Genomic DNA, 14,049 nt, shown 5'->3' on the forward strand with positions numbered 1-14,049 from the left:
TCAGAAAAAGAAAAAGAAGAAAAAAAACCCAAAATGCAGATCATCGGCTGTCATTTACCCACTCTAGAAGAACTGCACAACTCACGCTGCCTCAGCAGAGCGAAAAACATTCTAAAAGACCCCTCACACCCTGCTCATGATCTGTTCCAACTGCTGCCATCAGGCAAAAGATATAGGAGCATTAAAGCTAGAACAAACAGACTATACAGCAGCTTCTACCCTGTTGCCATCAGGGCACTGAATATCAGTTAATTTTTATTTTTTTCCCCCTCAATTCTACCTCATGTGCAATACGGACTCGTGCAATATTGTCTCATGTAGAGTGAATGTTGTCTACACTGACTATAATTTATGTTTTTGTATTTGGGTACATATGTTGTTATTTATATAAATTCTTTATGTCCGACATGGGGATTGCACCTAATTTCGCTGTACTTGTTACAATGACAAAGTTATTCTGATTCTGATTCATTGCAAGCTCAGCGCTAAACCTTTATCATTTTAGTGTATGTCTCCATCTCTTGGTCAATTATGGTAATTGCACTCTGTCGATATAAACCTATCAGCAGATGGCATTCCCATATTGTAGTCTATCATTACACAAGTCACTTAACCTGAACTGCTGTTGTAAATTATAGATATGCAACTGGGCAAAAACGTCAGGCATTTTCAATATAAGCATCATTTATAATGATTAAGGTGCACATTCTTTGCTTAAGATTTGACATGATACTGAACAATGTGAAATGCATGGGGTTTACGACTGTAGCATACCATAAATTTATAAGTTAGTGCTTATTGATTGACTTCCAATAAATCGGAGCTGCATTTTAAAGAATCATCCTTAAACTCTAGATAACTTCGTCAGTTAAGTTCTTATCCTTCAAGCTTGTGTCGTCTTTGGGGGGGTGGGGCAAAGCTACACTTATGTCAAGATACCCTATCATATCATCGTGAGCAACTGGGTGGTCTCACTGGACAACATTCTCATAGAGAAAACTACTAAATCCCCAGCATCTTCATTTTGGTGGTCTAATGGTTGCCAGTTTAAATCCCAGGGTTAGCAGAGTGATTTCTTCATTGGGCCCTTGAGCGGGATCCTTAACCCATAATTGCTCCCAGGACATTGACTGCCCTGCTTCTTCAAAAATGTACACTGCTTACGACAAAAAAATATGCTAAATAAGTATAATGTGTAACATACTAAATCGTATCTCAAAAGGTGTTTATTAACCTATGGCACCAACTGACAAACATGCTAATCACTAGAACCCAGATAAACCCTGTTGACCTATTGGATTTTGATCAGATGACACAAACTGCAATGTTCACACAGGAAACAATACAGAAAAAAATACGCAGGTTGGTCAACAGGCAGCTGACCGGCCCCAGAATGAATATGATGCTGAAATCCAGGCAATTGAGCCGATGCTTACAGTCCTACAAATATGAGACGGCATATAAGCCTTGAATTTTCCAAAACCTTTACGGTATGTGTTACAAATTCCTTAAAGCTTCTCAAGCATAAAAAGTACAAAAAATCCCTTTCAGGCATCATCCATCCTGGAGTTTTTTTCTTGTCTGTCTATTTTTTACGTCTGCTGCCGTGTGACGTTTTGGTGCGAGGCTGGCATGGGCGTTTGAAGAGGAGCCGCTCCAGCAGGCAGACCTCGGCGTGCACGTGGGTCTCCTGCACCCCCAGCAGGAAGGAGACCATGCCCAGCACGGACACGTAGCTCCTGGGCAGGGAGTCCTCCATCTCCAGGAAGTGATCAGTGCAGTGCCTGTCAAATGCAAAGGCAACATCCTCAGCACAAGGTACCAGTAGGTTTAGTCGGATTTAATGCCCATGTTGACACCAAGGACTTTTGAACGTTTGCAGAGGTAGATAGTTCAGGTCCAGTAATTAAAAATCCAGACTGAGTCAACCAACTGAGTACCAAAAGTAACAATCACAGAGTACTCGACTGGTCCTGAACTGTCCCCATTTAGTTTGCGGTTTCTTATACAGGGTGAGATTCCCCAGCTTGTCCTGCAGTGTGTTGGCACCTTCCCAGGGTTGGTTCCTGCCTGTGCCCATTGTTCCTGGGATGGGCTCCGGTCCCCCCCTGCGACCCCGGTTGGGATTAAGTGGTTGCGGTGATGGATAAGTGGATGGATTCCTCAGCTTTGGTTCCCTTCGTGCTGAGTATGAAGAATCTCTTGCACAGGGTACAGCGAGCCTCATATTTATTATTGCTAGCAGGTTCCTACCATGTCGTGAAACTGGGGTCCCCCAACCAGAATTTGTGGAGTTTGAATGATACTTGCAGACTAGCTTAGAGCAACATCTTAGTCACTGCAGCTAGTGTCCCTCGCTCACACTACAAACATAAATGATGCTGTTGGTTCCACTTAATCCGGTGTGTGACATTGAAGTACAAAACAGTAGCAATGTACAAAGTCTTTCCATTCTTGAATGTGTAAAATCCATGTTAGTTTCATTTGCACCTTTTAAGAACCATAAGAGATGGACTTTAATACCAATACAGGCCATTTGTGGATAAGCTGAACACCTTTAAGACTTTAAGGATCAGCGGGTGCCCAGCAGAGACTGACAGTGTCAGCAGCAAACTCTCTGCCCACAGACACATTCAGCTTCTTGGCCAAACACCCAAAGCCAGATTTCCCATCAGCCTCAGTTCACAGGCCGCGTGTGCCCTGAGGCCACCTGGCCTGCCTTGTAGGACGTCTCCCTGCCCAGGATGGACTCCAGGCTTCCCCTCAGCAAGCAGCTGGGTGACGGACGGACGGACGGATTAAAAAGCTCAGCTCTTGAACGAGTTGCCAAATTAATCTTTTCCCAAAGTTGCACAGTGTGGCCCCTGTTTCCGTGAAATCCTGCATTAATGAAAAGGTGCGGGGGACCTGAACACAGGAGGCGTTTGTGTGGGGAGGGGAAACGTATGCAGAAGCGAGGACAGGTGGCCCGGCACACCTCTGCAGACGGCTTGGGGACACTGGAAGGCGTCCTTCGCATGGAGGCATGAGCGGACCGTACAAGCTGCCCCTGTCGCTGGGGCCCAGGGGCCTGCTGTTTAGGCTAATAAATTAACCATCCTGCCCTATTTGTTAAAAAAATAAAAAATAAATTCATCTGACAGATTCTGACCCGACCACCCTATCATGAGCAGACTGACTGAATGCTTGTTTCATTTCACAAAAATATTTCAGGCTAAAAACCCAGCAAAACTTTAAACAAAACGCAATCCAGTAAACCTTTTAAAAACATATTTAGAAAGACGGATTATCTTCTGAGAAGGGCATCCCACCCCTCGTGTACCTCGGCCTTACACCGTATGCTGCTTGGCAGCAGCTCCAGGAACCCCCATGACCCTGACCAGGATGGGTGGATGGATGGATGGATGGATGGATGGGTGGGTGGATGGACAGACGGACAGACTTTCCGACTTCTCTGACCTTGGCTTACAGGAACTCAGCGCCGTGTGCCAGTATGTGGGGTTGGAGGGCCTGGCGGATCCCTTCCTCTTCTTCACGGCGGAGCCCAGGCGCCGCCCCTGGTAGCTGGGCCCGCCTCCGTCCTCCTCGCCCCACCGCAACCGGAAACTGGAAGGTGAATCCTGCCTGGGCTGCGGGTCAGAGCCGGTGAGCTTCTGGAACTGCGCCTGGAGCTGCTCCACCACCCCTGGGAGGGGCCGAGAAAGCAGACAGGGAAGAGAGAAGAGAGGGAGTAAGAAGAGAGGGAGAGAGAGGAAGAGAGGAGGCGAAAGAGGGAAGGCAAGACACCAAACTCAGGACACAACTTACTAAAAAAAATCTAGTTCTGTCCAAGAAGTACTGTCATTAACCCTCATAAAATAAGCAGAATTCTGGTTGGTCTGCTGTGGAAACGCCAGCTTCTGTGCTTCTACACATAGACACTTACGTCTCCGCTTGATGACAACGGATTTATTTCTCATGGAGGGGTACACAGGCTTCTGCGACTTCCATGACTTCCTATATCGAATACAGCACAAAATATTGGTATCAGAATTGGTGTGATTTGTCAATATTGGACCAAGGGCTTATAAAAATAAACGAAAACTAAAATTAAAGTACAGTAAAAATACGAAATGAAATAAAAATGGTCAAATAAAACTAAACTGAAACTAAATGAAAAAGGAAACACACTTAAAAATAACTGACTTAAAAAATTAACTGAAATTACCTAGGGCATTAGCTACCTTAAGCGTAAATAACTTCAGACTGATTCATATATCTAGTGCATTATGGCAAAACAGGAAAACATACATGCGTTGCACAGATATTGTGTTTATTGACATATCAGGAAGGACATCCATGTTAATATGCAAATCTGAAGAGGGGTTGGGCATCATTAACAACCAGCAAATGAAAATAAAGGGTGGGATACTATAGGAGTACGGTATAGAAGGTAGCCCATGACAACAGCCAATCAGAGCTGGCTGAGTGGGAGTAGTGTCCTGTATCCCAGAAGGAAGACAGAAAGTGACAGGAAAAGCCAGAGACATGTAGAGAGACGGCACAATGGAGTGAAAGCCGCACAGGGCTCACCGTGCCATGGCCTGCTCCTCGGCCTCCTTGGCCACAACGAGCGCCCCCTGGACGGTCTTGTACCACTTCCGAAAGCAGAAGATACTGCTGTCTATTAAAAGGATGATGAGATAAACGAGGCCTGACATGAGCACTTGATCTCAGACTGTACACACAGTGGAGGAAAAATTGCAACAAAATGCATCCTTTCCATATAAACTCATGGAAAAGTTTTCCCATATTAGGTCAACATTCCATATGATCTAGATGCCTAACTGGGTAGCTGGCATGCTGTCCCAACTGGGCTGATGTAATGAGGAGTACTGGGACGCGCGTGTCTGGCAGCAGTTACCCATTTACCCAGTTTTGCAGATTCGGCCCTGGCTAGTGAAAAACCCATTTTCCAATAAACATGTTCAAAGGGGCCCCAGATATGGGCCTCCTGCATGTCCAGGCTTTACTGCAATGCGATTTAATACAAACCGTTTGTTTGATTTCAAATGTTTATACAAGTCTGCAGGCATTAGAAAACCACAGTAATGCATTTATTTGCAGTTTGCCAACATAACCTTAAAATGGCTTATTTTCACAAAATTTACCTTGATTTTGCTTGTTTTCATCATCAGCACTATTGGATAAACACCTGAAGTGAAAATGGATAGGTGAGAATCATCCTGATATTGGCAAAACACAGAGATAAATCAAACAGCTGAAAACAGAACAGCCTGAACTTAAAAGAAGCGGGGAGGGAGTCACCAACCACTCTTGCTGGTCATCCAGCTTGAACAGCAGTTTCAATGTGACGACAATGAGGGCCGAAGCCAAGATGTCATAATTGAGGAGGCCAGATTTCTCAGCCCAAGGGTCATAGGTCAAGAAGGTGTCCTTTCCAACGCCAGCCTGCTGCATCACCCAGCAGACCCAGACATGGAGCTCGTCTGACATACGCATGTGGGAAATAAGAGGGAGACTTTCAGAAGTAACACCTTCCAGGTCAGCAGCACAAGTTCACAGTGTACAGCTACAAATGTCTGCCACTAAAAACAAATTACTAGGATAGAGTTACTTATAGACACTAAGTAACTTTGTGAATACTTATGAATCAGGGGTTGAATGTACCATACAACTCACAAGAACACAAACATCGCAAAATAAATTAAAACATAATGAACACATTTAAACTGATCAGTAAAAACACTACGGGTGAGAAATATTCATCAATCGTGATTCATCGATGTTCTTCAGGCTTCTTAATTCCAGTGTTAAAGGTAAGAACAACCCATGTGGGCTTTCAGGCGGTCAGTAAGAGGCAGATCACGGCGCAGACTGACCCACCGGGCAGGTTGAGTTCCATTAGGTATCGGAGACAGAGCAGGGATGGGTGGAGAAGGCAGGCTGAGGTCAGTGGGGGGAAGCGAGGCAAGTCCAAGAAGATGGCCAGATTGTGGGCTTCCTCCTGGACCATCTTGTAGGATGGTAAGGACTGTAGAGGACAAATATTTCATTTGAGGTTCAAATAATTATCCCTAGAAACCATGTTGGGTCAGATGGTGCAGAACTTTTTTCCTTCTTTAGTTCACCATTCAGGTTTTTTTTTTTTATGTCTTTCCTAACATGCCAAGCCACCTACAAAGGAGAATGACAGTGTCGCATCACATGACCTGTCCACCCAACCTAAACCCAGTAGAAAAGGTTTAGGAGGAGTTTGACCAGAACGTGAAGGAAAAGCGGCCAATGAGAGCTCAGCATATATGTGGGACCTCCTTCAGGACAGCTGGAAAAGCATCCCAGGTCACCTCATGAAACTGGCATAGAGGAGAAAGTATGGTCACCCAGTTCCTGGAGCAACTGGGGTTAAGGGCCTTGCTCAATGGTGGGATCACTCTGCTCTGCCAGGGATTTGAACTGGCAACCTTCGGAGTCCCAACCCACATAAGACTCAGTCCAAATCTACAATCCAAGTCCAGTGCAAAATAGGTTAGAAAAGTGATACCATGTGAATAAAATAAACGTCATCTAATGTGTTAATGTCACAAAGAGTGGTGTGGAGATCATTCTAACCAACAGCCACTAGACTGGGTAACAGCTCAGCGCTGACAGTCAGATATGCACAGAGTACTGTGGTTTATCTCCTGCTACAGCCTCCAAGTTACATATGGGGTCTGTATTTATTACCAATTATTTACTCTAAAGAACCCCTCTTACATATTGTACTTCATTGCTTTTCATCAGTCATTTACATTTGCACACTGTTTACACTGCAGGCTGCAAGTGGAACGTTCATGTTTTATACTTGCACCCTCATAGTTATTCCAGCTACTGTGGCATATTGGGGATTATTCCAATACCCTTACTAATCTGTCTGATTACTTACGGCATCTATCTTACTTGAGCTTCCAGTTTTCTATTTTATCTTAAAATTCTTCCTTTTCTTATATTTAAGCTATGTGTATTGTGGTATGCATTTCATTTATGTTTTGCTGCTGTAACAAAAGAATTTCCCAGTCGAGATCAATAAAGTATATCCATCCATCCATCCATCCATCCATCCATCCATCCACATGTGGCTGAGAGGGTCTGTGTAGTCTGCTGTCTTCGGGTTATGTTTATATTTTCTCCCATAATGCAAAGCTGTTTGTGAGCCGATTAGGTATACAGCCGGCGTACATTATCATCTGATTTCTCCTGGGTAAATAAAGGTTAAATTTCAAGAACATGAAGTGAAACAACAGCCATTACCTCTACTCTGAAAATAAGGGCATCTCTGCCAAAGAGCTTCATGTCCTCTGGGAAATTCTGGTAGGCATTGATGTAGGGGATATGGCCCTCAGCTGTGAACCTGTAAACACAACACAGCCATAAGGGGGAGCCACCACTACACCTACTGTATGCCTCTTTAAAACACTGTAATCAATGTGCTGGTCAGGGTTCTTGCAGGTTTCAGTAAGTTAAATTTAAGACATTTTTAAGACCATTATGAGTAAAATTTAAGACCAACACGATTAATTACTAGAAACAATCGAATGATACCAGAAATTCTCATATTTTATGTCACTCATATCCTTTGTAAACACATATATGTGGATGTTTGACTAAGTGCGTTTTAATAAGTTTACACGTGTTTAAAGCATGTGGGAGTGGTATTTTAAGGCTCAAACTACAAAAGTTTATTTATATGGTCTTTCTATATCGTGGATTTTCACCTATCGCTGATGGGTCTGGAACGTAACTTCCGCAATAGGAAGGTATATATACCCTGTATTTATGTGTGTGTGTGTGTGTGTGTGTGTGTGTGAGAATAAAGAGTAAAATGGATTAAAAAAATAGTACAATTCTGGGTTATTAATAACCATATGTCAGAACTGCACTTTACATATGCCATGAGGTACCAAACTGTGTTTAATAAAAGCTGAATGGAAAAAAAGAACATTGGACACGACATCAGGAATCAAATGTTAATTTTTTTCAGATAAGAGATACAAACTAAACAAAACAAACAAATAAAAACATTGTGATATAATATAAAACCTCTAACTGTGTCTGATTTTTAGCTGTACATTTACTGTGTCACGCCTTTCGGCAGAGAAGTAGCACAGACGCCGTGAGATCGGGTGAACGAGGGTTTATTAGAAGGGAGAGAAAACAGGAACATCGAAGAAACGCAAGACGGACGTCAATGACAGGACTGGGGAAACATACTTTGGCGCGGTCTTAAATATATTGGACTAATGAAAACAACTGGAAACAGCTGAGGACATGGGGATTCCACAGGAGGTTACCGAGGGGGCGTGGCACACGGGAGGAGTGGTCGAGCGGGGCAGGACTGCATGATGTGCATTTTTAATCAGATTTTAGATTTTCGAGGAAATTTTTATTCAAATAAGTTTTTTCATTTCTATTTTGCTTTCTTGTCTTGGTTTAACTGTTTTAAATCTTGTTTTTATAAAGCACATTAAATAACCCCTGTGAATGATGATAAAAACTTGTCTTGCCTTGCCATAATGAGACTGAGAAACGTTCTCCTGAAGACCACACAAACAACTAAAACATGCTGGAAACAGACATTCACAAGGTAACTCCATGAAAAGCTCTGTAAAAGTAGAAATGTGTTTATTTTATGATAAGATAACGTGAGCCAACTGGCTAGTAGTTGCCTTAACTGAAAAAATTCACTCCAGTCAGAGAAAAAAAGTTACTAACGCACTACATCAAAACATTTACATTGCAATAATGTATGACATGAAATAAATAAACTTGTAAGTATATCATTCAGTAATACAAATAATAAAACAACATACCGTTCACATTGGCCTCAAGAACTAAGTTAGCGCTTGATTCCCCTGCACTTCCTGTTGTGGCTGAGCGTGCATCTGACGTCAGTGGCTGGAAGTGCACGTTCTGCAGCCAGACCCGCCTGTCACTACCGAAAATGTTACACCTACCGAAAATGTAACTTCCGCTACTACGCATGCGCACGACTTCTGGAAGGAGGCGTGCTATTTTAACGCCACATTTCATCGTCCGTTGATTTTTGATGAGAATGTCGACAGCGAGAGGAAAGAGAAGATTTAACCGGATAATGATGGAGTCCTTCGACTTTAAAAGATTTTATTTCGCAAAGGCCTTTAATGCCCAATGTGCTTCAGAAGGAGCGACGTAAAATACAGGGTATGGCCATCAATTTTACAGTCAAAGGTGACATTACTTTAATGTTACCATTATGTACTACTCCCAGTTCGATGTGCTGTGAAGTTACTTAAACTAAGCCTGCTTTTTTTCTCCTTAGTCATTTAATTTCTTAATTGTGTCAGTGTAATTACCACACACTCGTGTCAGTTATGGCAGCTGTGTTTTGTGGTGCTAAATGAAGCAAATTATATTTGTTTCTGACAGACGACCAATTATTTTTTCTTGGGCCAAACCGCACAACATGAACATTGTTTATGTTCTGCAAATAAAAGTTCTTAACTATTATTTAGGTGTGATTTTTTTTTTTTTTTTTTAGAAAATGCTGTACATATATCACAGCCCCTTGATAAGCAATATGGGTACACAAGATTGATATACACCCCAATTTTATTACGTTTTCTAAAGAAAAGGCATCTATTCAGCAATACCATTAGGAAAAACATTATGATGTGGTTTCGTGGACGCATGCGTGATGAATGTGCACATATGTAGTGGCAGAAGTTACATTTTCGGTAGGTATAATATTTTCGGTATTGACAGACCCTTCTCAAACTGTTGTTTGCCTAGCTGCAGTGATCACGCAATGGGATTTGTAGTTTTATCACCACGCAGACACCGGTGCAGACCAGAAAACACAACCAACGGATTAGTTCTACAACGTTTTACTATTTTCTGCAGACAACGCTTCTTGCGAATAAACGGAGGTAATAATTTTAAGACTTGGGTAAATTAAATTTAAGACATAGAATGAAAATCTGGGAGTTAAGACATTTTAAGGCCTTAAATTGAACTTTCTGAATTTTAGACTTTTTAATGCTTTTTAAGACCCCGCGGGAACCCTGGCTGGTACAGGAGCACGCAGAATGAGATCATGCCAATCATACTGACATACTGAAGTCAATGTATGGGGGCAGTGCGGAAAAAAACCTAAAAACACCTCCACCCTGCACCCCCCCAGCCCACACACACCTCAGCAGGTCAGCCAGGGTGATTGCTTCCTGCAGCCACAGCAGGGACAGGTGCAGGAAGGCCAGCGTCATGGGCATGGTCATCAGATGGTGCATCCTCCTCTCTCGGGCAGAGCAGTACAAGCTGGAGTCCAGGGCTTCGGTGCACACAGAGGACAGCCTCCCCCCGTCGCTGGACCAACCTGAAAAGCCACTGCTTACACGTCACCCATTACGTTTAACTCCAATTAATTGTAGTGGCTCAGCAGAGTTCCAGCTGGAACTAACTAAAAACCTTTTGCTTACAGCCTCCTGCTGCTTAACCTGCCATGCCCAGTAGGGGGCTCTAGTTCCCAAAGTTCCCAAAGCTAAACTGTCTTAATTCTCTCCCTCCCCTCTATAATACTGCAGGTGCCTTGGCTGGTCACTGACACCCAGGGCATGTGCTGTTCTCCGCTTAATTAGATGGGCTTTGTTTACCTCCTAACTAAACTCATAGGAAAGATCCTTTTGGAACTGATATGTAATTTTGAAACAATTATATAGTCCATAAAGAATGAATCTGCAGACTAAAGGATGCAAAATAGAGACCAATGGAACACTATGAAGACCACATCCCCCCTGAACTCTGCGGGGGAGTTACTAAGATACTGGCTAGCCTGGCTGTGGACTGTGACTGACCACCATGTGTCTAATCGTGGCATTCTAGTACCTGAGATGGTACTGCGAGCGCCGTCCATATCACTCTCAGTCTCGGCCTTAGACAAGCAGGACAATTCACTTGCGGCCAAGGATTCAGGGCAGCTGTCCGACTCCTACAACGCCTCAGGAAATGATGATGTCATGACCAAAAAATAGGAAATGCCAAAGAAAGAGAGCACCCATAAGTGATACATGCATTTTATCCAACGCAAATGCTAAAATACTCCATGGAATACATTTGGTTATACAGCAAGAAAAGGACAACTTCAAGTTAATGAATCACTTACTTTAAAAAAGGCTATTACTACACCGAATAATGCAGAATACTACTGTAGGGCATGACTCCTGAACATTGGTCCTGTTCCTCATACGAAGCCCTATCGCCTTCTTACATAAAGCACCACATTTCTGATTTTCTTTACTTTAAAGCCAAAGCTGTTGTAAAATTATAACCCTCCCTTGAGACTTGGATGGGAAAGGTAATTATATTCACACAAAGCACAAACTCACCTGCTGGGATGTCACAGAATACAAAGGCTTTGTGGTGTAGGCCTGTTGACTCTTGTGCAGGTAGCCTCTCCAGAAATTGCACAAAATATCATCCTTTAACACACACAAAACTTGTGAACTAAGGCTGCAGTTGGTTAAACAGAAAAGACTGGAAATGCAGTTTAACTGAATCCATCCATCCATTTCCCAAACCACTTATCCTTCTGGGTCACGGGGAGTCCAGAGCCTATCCCAGAAGCTACGGGCACGAGGCAGGGAACAACCCAGGATGGGGGGCCAACCCATCGCAGGGCACACTCGCAGGGCACACTCACACACCATTCACTCACACACCATTCACACCTATGGGCAATTTAGTAACTTCAATTAGCCTCAGCATGTCTTTGGACTGTGGGGGGAAACCGGAGTACCTGGAGGAAACCCCACGACGACACGGGGAGAACATGCAAACTCCACACATGTAACCCAGGCGGAAACTCAAACCCAGGTCCCAGAAGATGTGATTTAACAGTGCTAACCACTGCACCACCAAGCTGCCCCCATTTAACTGACTCCATTTCTGCAATTTTAAGATTTAACAACTGCAACAAAGGGAAAGACATTACAGGGATGTGGCAGAATTTTAGTTCCTTGGTGCACTGAAAGGATGCTATACTGTGACAAAAATACAAAAGAAAATTAATCAGAAACCCCAACCAACAGCATCAGAAACGCACCTTGAGTTCAGGACGGACTCCCATCGCCAGAAGGGCCTCAGCCTGCTGCTTAAGTATGAACTGAAACCCTTCACACACCATCCAGTCCTTTCCATGCTCTGCAACAACACACACAGCATCAGTGTTAAGTCACTAACTCAACGCATAATAATGACATCAACCTCGCCTTTGGCTTTATTTTCAAAGTCCTACGTATTTATTTAAAAATTAAAGAATGAAGTGCTTGAAAATGTAGCAATAAAACGCATGTGTCACTGGAGCTACAATGCGCCACCCAGTGGGAGAGCGCAGTACTGCCAACACCATGATCACAGATATTGCCTCTGGAGTCTCAGTCAAGAAATAATGACTGTATTTAATAAGCATAAAAGTATTCAAAGCTGGCTTATGTTTTGACTCCACAAAAATGTAGTTTTTATACTTTAAATAGGACATATGTAGAAGCCGTGGACACATAACTCACTCTGTTTTGCCGGCTTTTTGGCCCCATGTGAGATAGCGGACACCCTGCTTCCAGTCACACAAGACGGATCTGTAACTTCGACGGTTCTCTGTCAAAACAGAAAATGAGTACATGAGTAGGCAGCAATCCCCTCCGCCCGGCTAAGCGGGACCTTTACAGCAGAACATGGTTCAGGTTGTGTAAAACCGAGCCACAGCTGGCGCACACGTAATTTCGCGGAGGACTCACCTCGATCACATTGTGGCACGATTTGCAGTAATATCCTCCCTCCTCCGTGACACCCCAGTTCACCACGGAACACTGAGAGCACGGCTCTCTGAAGAAGCCCTAAAAGTGACAAAACCGATTAGAACCCAGAGTCATCATATAACATTATGCAGCACTGACGACTTGGTACTTCTCCACCTTTGGCCGGATACAGTTATCGTACTACTGAAGCTCAAGGTAAAACAGCCACGATTAATCAAACTTACAATCAACTCTTCGTCCATTTTCCGAAAAATTCTATTAAAGTTATAAACTATAGAGAAAACTAATTTCACGCGCTTATAAGTACGAATTCAACCTCCCTTCCGGTGTGTTACATGGAAATACGTTCGATGTACAACCAAACAGTAGGTAGTAAATTAATAGTGTACAAAGTCTGTACAAAAAGCATACAAAATACGTTTTATAACAGTACGTTATACATTATTACTTCATATGCAAGGCATCTTATGGTGGTGGGATTTTAACGGAATTGGTACTTCACAATCGTGAAAGTACATTTAAATTATCACAGTTTTAAGTAGTAACGGGGGCGCTCAAATACTGATTTAAAAGCAGAGTGTGCAATAAATGTAATAAAAACTTTATATACATTGCAAGGTATTCAGTTATATCTATCCATTTTTGACAGATGGATTTTTAAAAATACATTTTCCAAATATGCGCAATATGCAGAATTCACATGTTATGTATATGTGCTGGAAAAATGAATACTGTATGTACTGTATCTCTGAACTGCCCTAAGTGTATATTTAACACAGATAAGGAATGGGTTGTGTCCTGTCCCAGAATTACCCCAGTATATACTGAGAGGTGATGCAATGAGTACCAGGAATACTACTTTTATGCATTACAGTGAAGTAGATAATTGTTATCAGCTAATACGACACATAGTGTGATAATTTCATAATTTTCTTTGAGACTTCAGTACTTATAAACATCACCTTACCACAGATGTTGACCTTGAATTTTATACAATAGCTGTTTCGATTGAGAAAACGAATTGGTCACACTGAATAAATCTATATGGACAATTCCATCCCCGCTAATGAAACAAAGATTATGTCATACTGAGTATTCCACTAGGGGGCAGCAGCTCAGAGGGGCTAAACCAACAACTGCAAAATCCTGTAAGAAAAAGACAGAAAAGCTGATCGCTTTACTTTACAGAGGAATTTAAAAAAGTGGGCGGAGGCTGTGTGCC

The 14,049-nt window shown here is 42.8% G+C and overlaps 1 protein-coding gene across 1 annotated transcript; it reads right to left on the bottom strand.

Moving 5' to 3' along the window:
• Positions 1 to 1,208: 1,208 nt before the first annotated feature.
• taf1b (TATA box binding protein (Tbp)-associated factor, RNA polymerase I, B) lies at positions 1,209 to 13,160 on the bottom strand. Its single transcript, XM_023825824.2, has 15 exons — positions 13,052 to 13,160; positions 12,807 to 12,905; positions 12,579 to 12,666; positions 12,116 to 12,213; positions 11,400 to 11,492; positions 10,900 to 11,002; positions 10,210 to 10,390; positions 7,291 to 7,390; positions 5,887 to 6,034; positions 5,312 to 5,489; positions 5,151 to 5,194; positions 4,573 to 4,663; positions 3,926 to 3,996; positions 3,460 to 3,685; positions 1,209 to 1,784 (listed from the first exon to the last, which is right to left on the bottom strand). Exons 1-15 carry the CDS (start codon positions 13,067 to 13,069, stop codon positions 1,586 to 1,588), a joined length of 1,737 nt encoding a protein of 578 aa, XP_023681592.1. The 5' UTR covers positions 13,070 to 13,160; the 3' UTR covers positions 1,209 to 1,585.
• Between the last annotated feature and the right edge of the window lie 889 nt (positions 13,161 to 14,049).

Source organism: Paramormyrops kingsleyae, chromosome 19 (genome assembly GCF_048594095.1).
Source record: "Paramormyrops kingsleyae isolate MSU_618 chromosome 19, PKINGS_0.4, whole genome shotgun sequence".
Lineage (NCBI taxonomy): Eukaryota > Metazoa > Chordata > Actinopteri > Osteoglossiformes > Mormyridae > Paramormyrops > Paramormyrops kingsleyae.

Coding starts and splice junctions, on each gene's coding strand:
- taf1b (XM_023825824.2), bottom strand. Junction 12,214..12,578: donor CAAAAAGCCGGCAAAACAGA/GTGAGTTATGTG, acceptor GTGTTGTTGCAG/AGCATGGAAAGGACTGGATG. Junction 11,003..11,399: donor ATTCTGTGACATCCCAGCAG/GTGAGTTTGTGC, acceptor GAGGCGTTGTAG/GAGTCGGACAGCTGCCCTGA.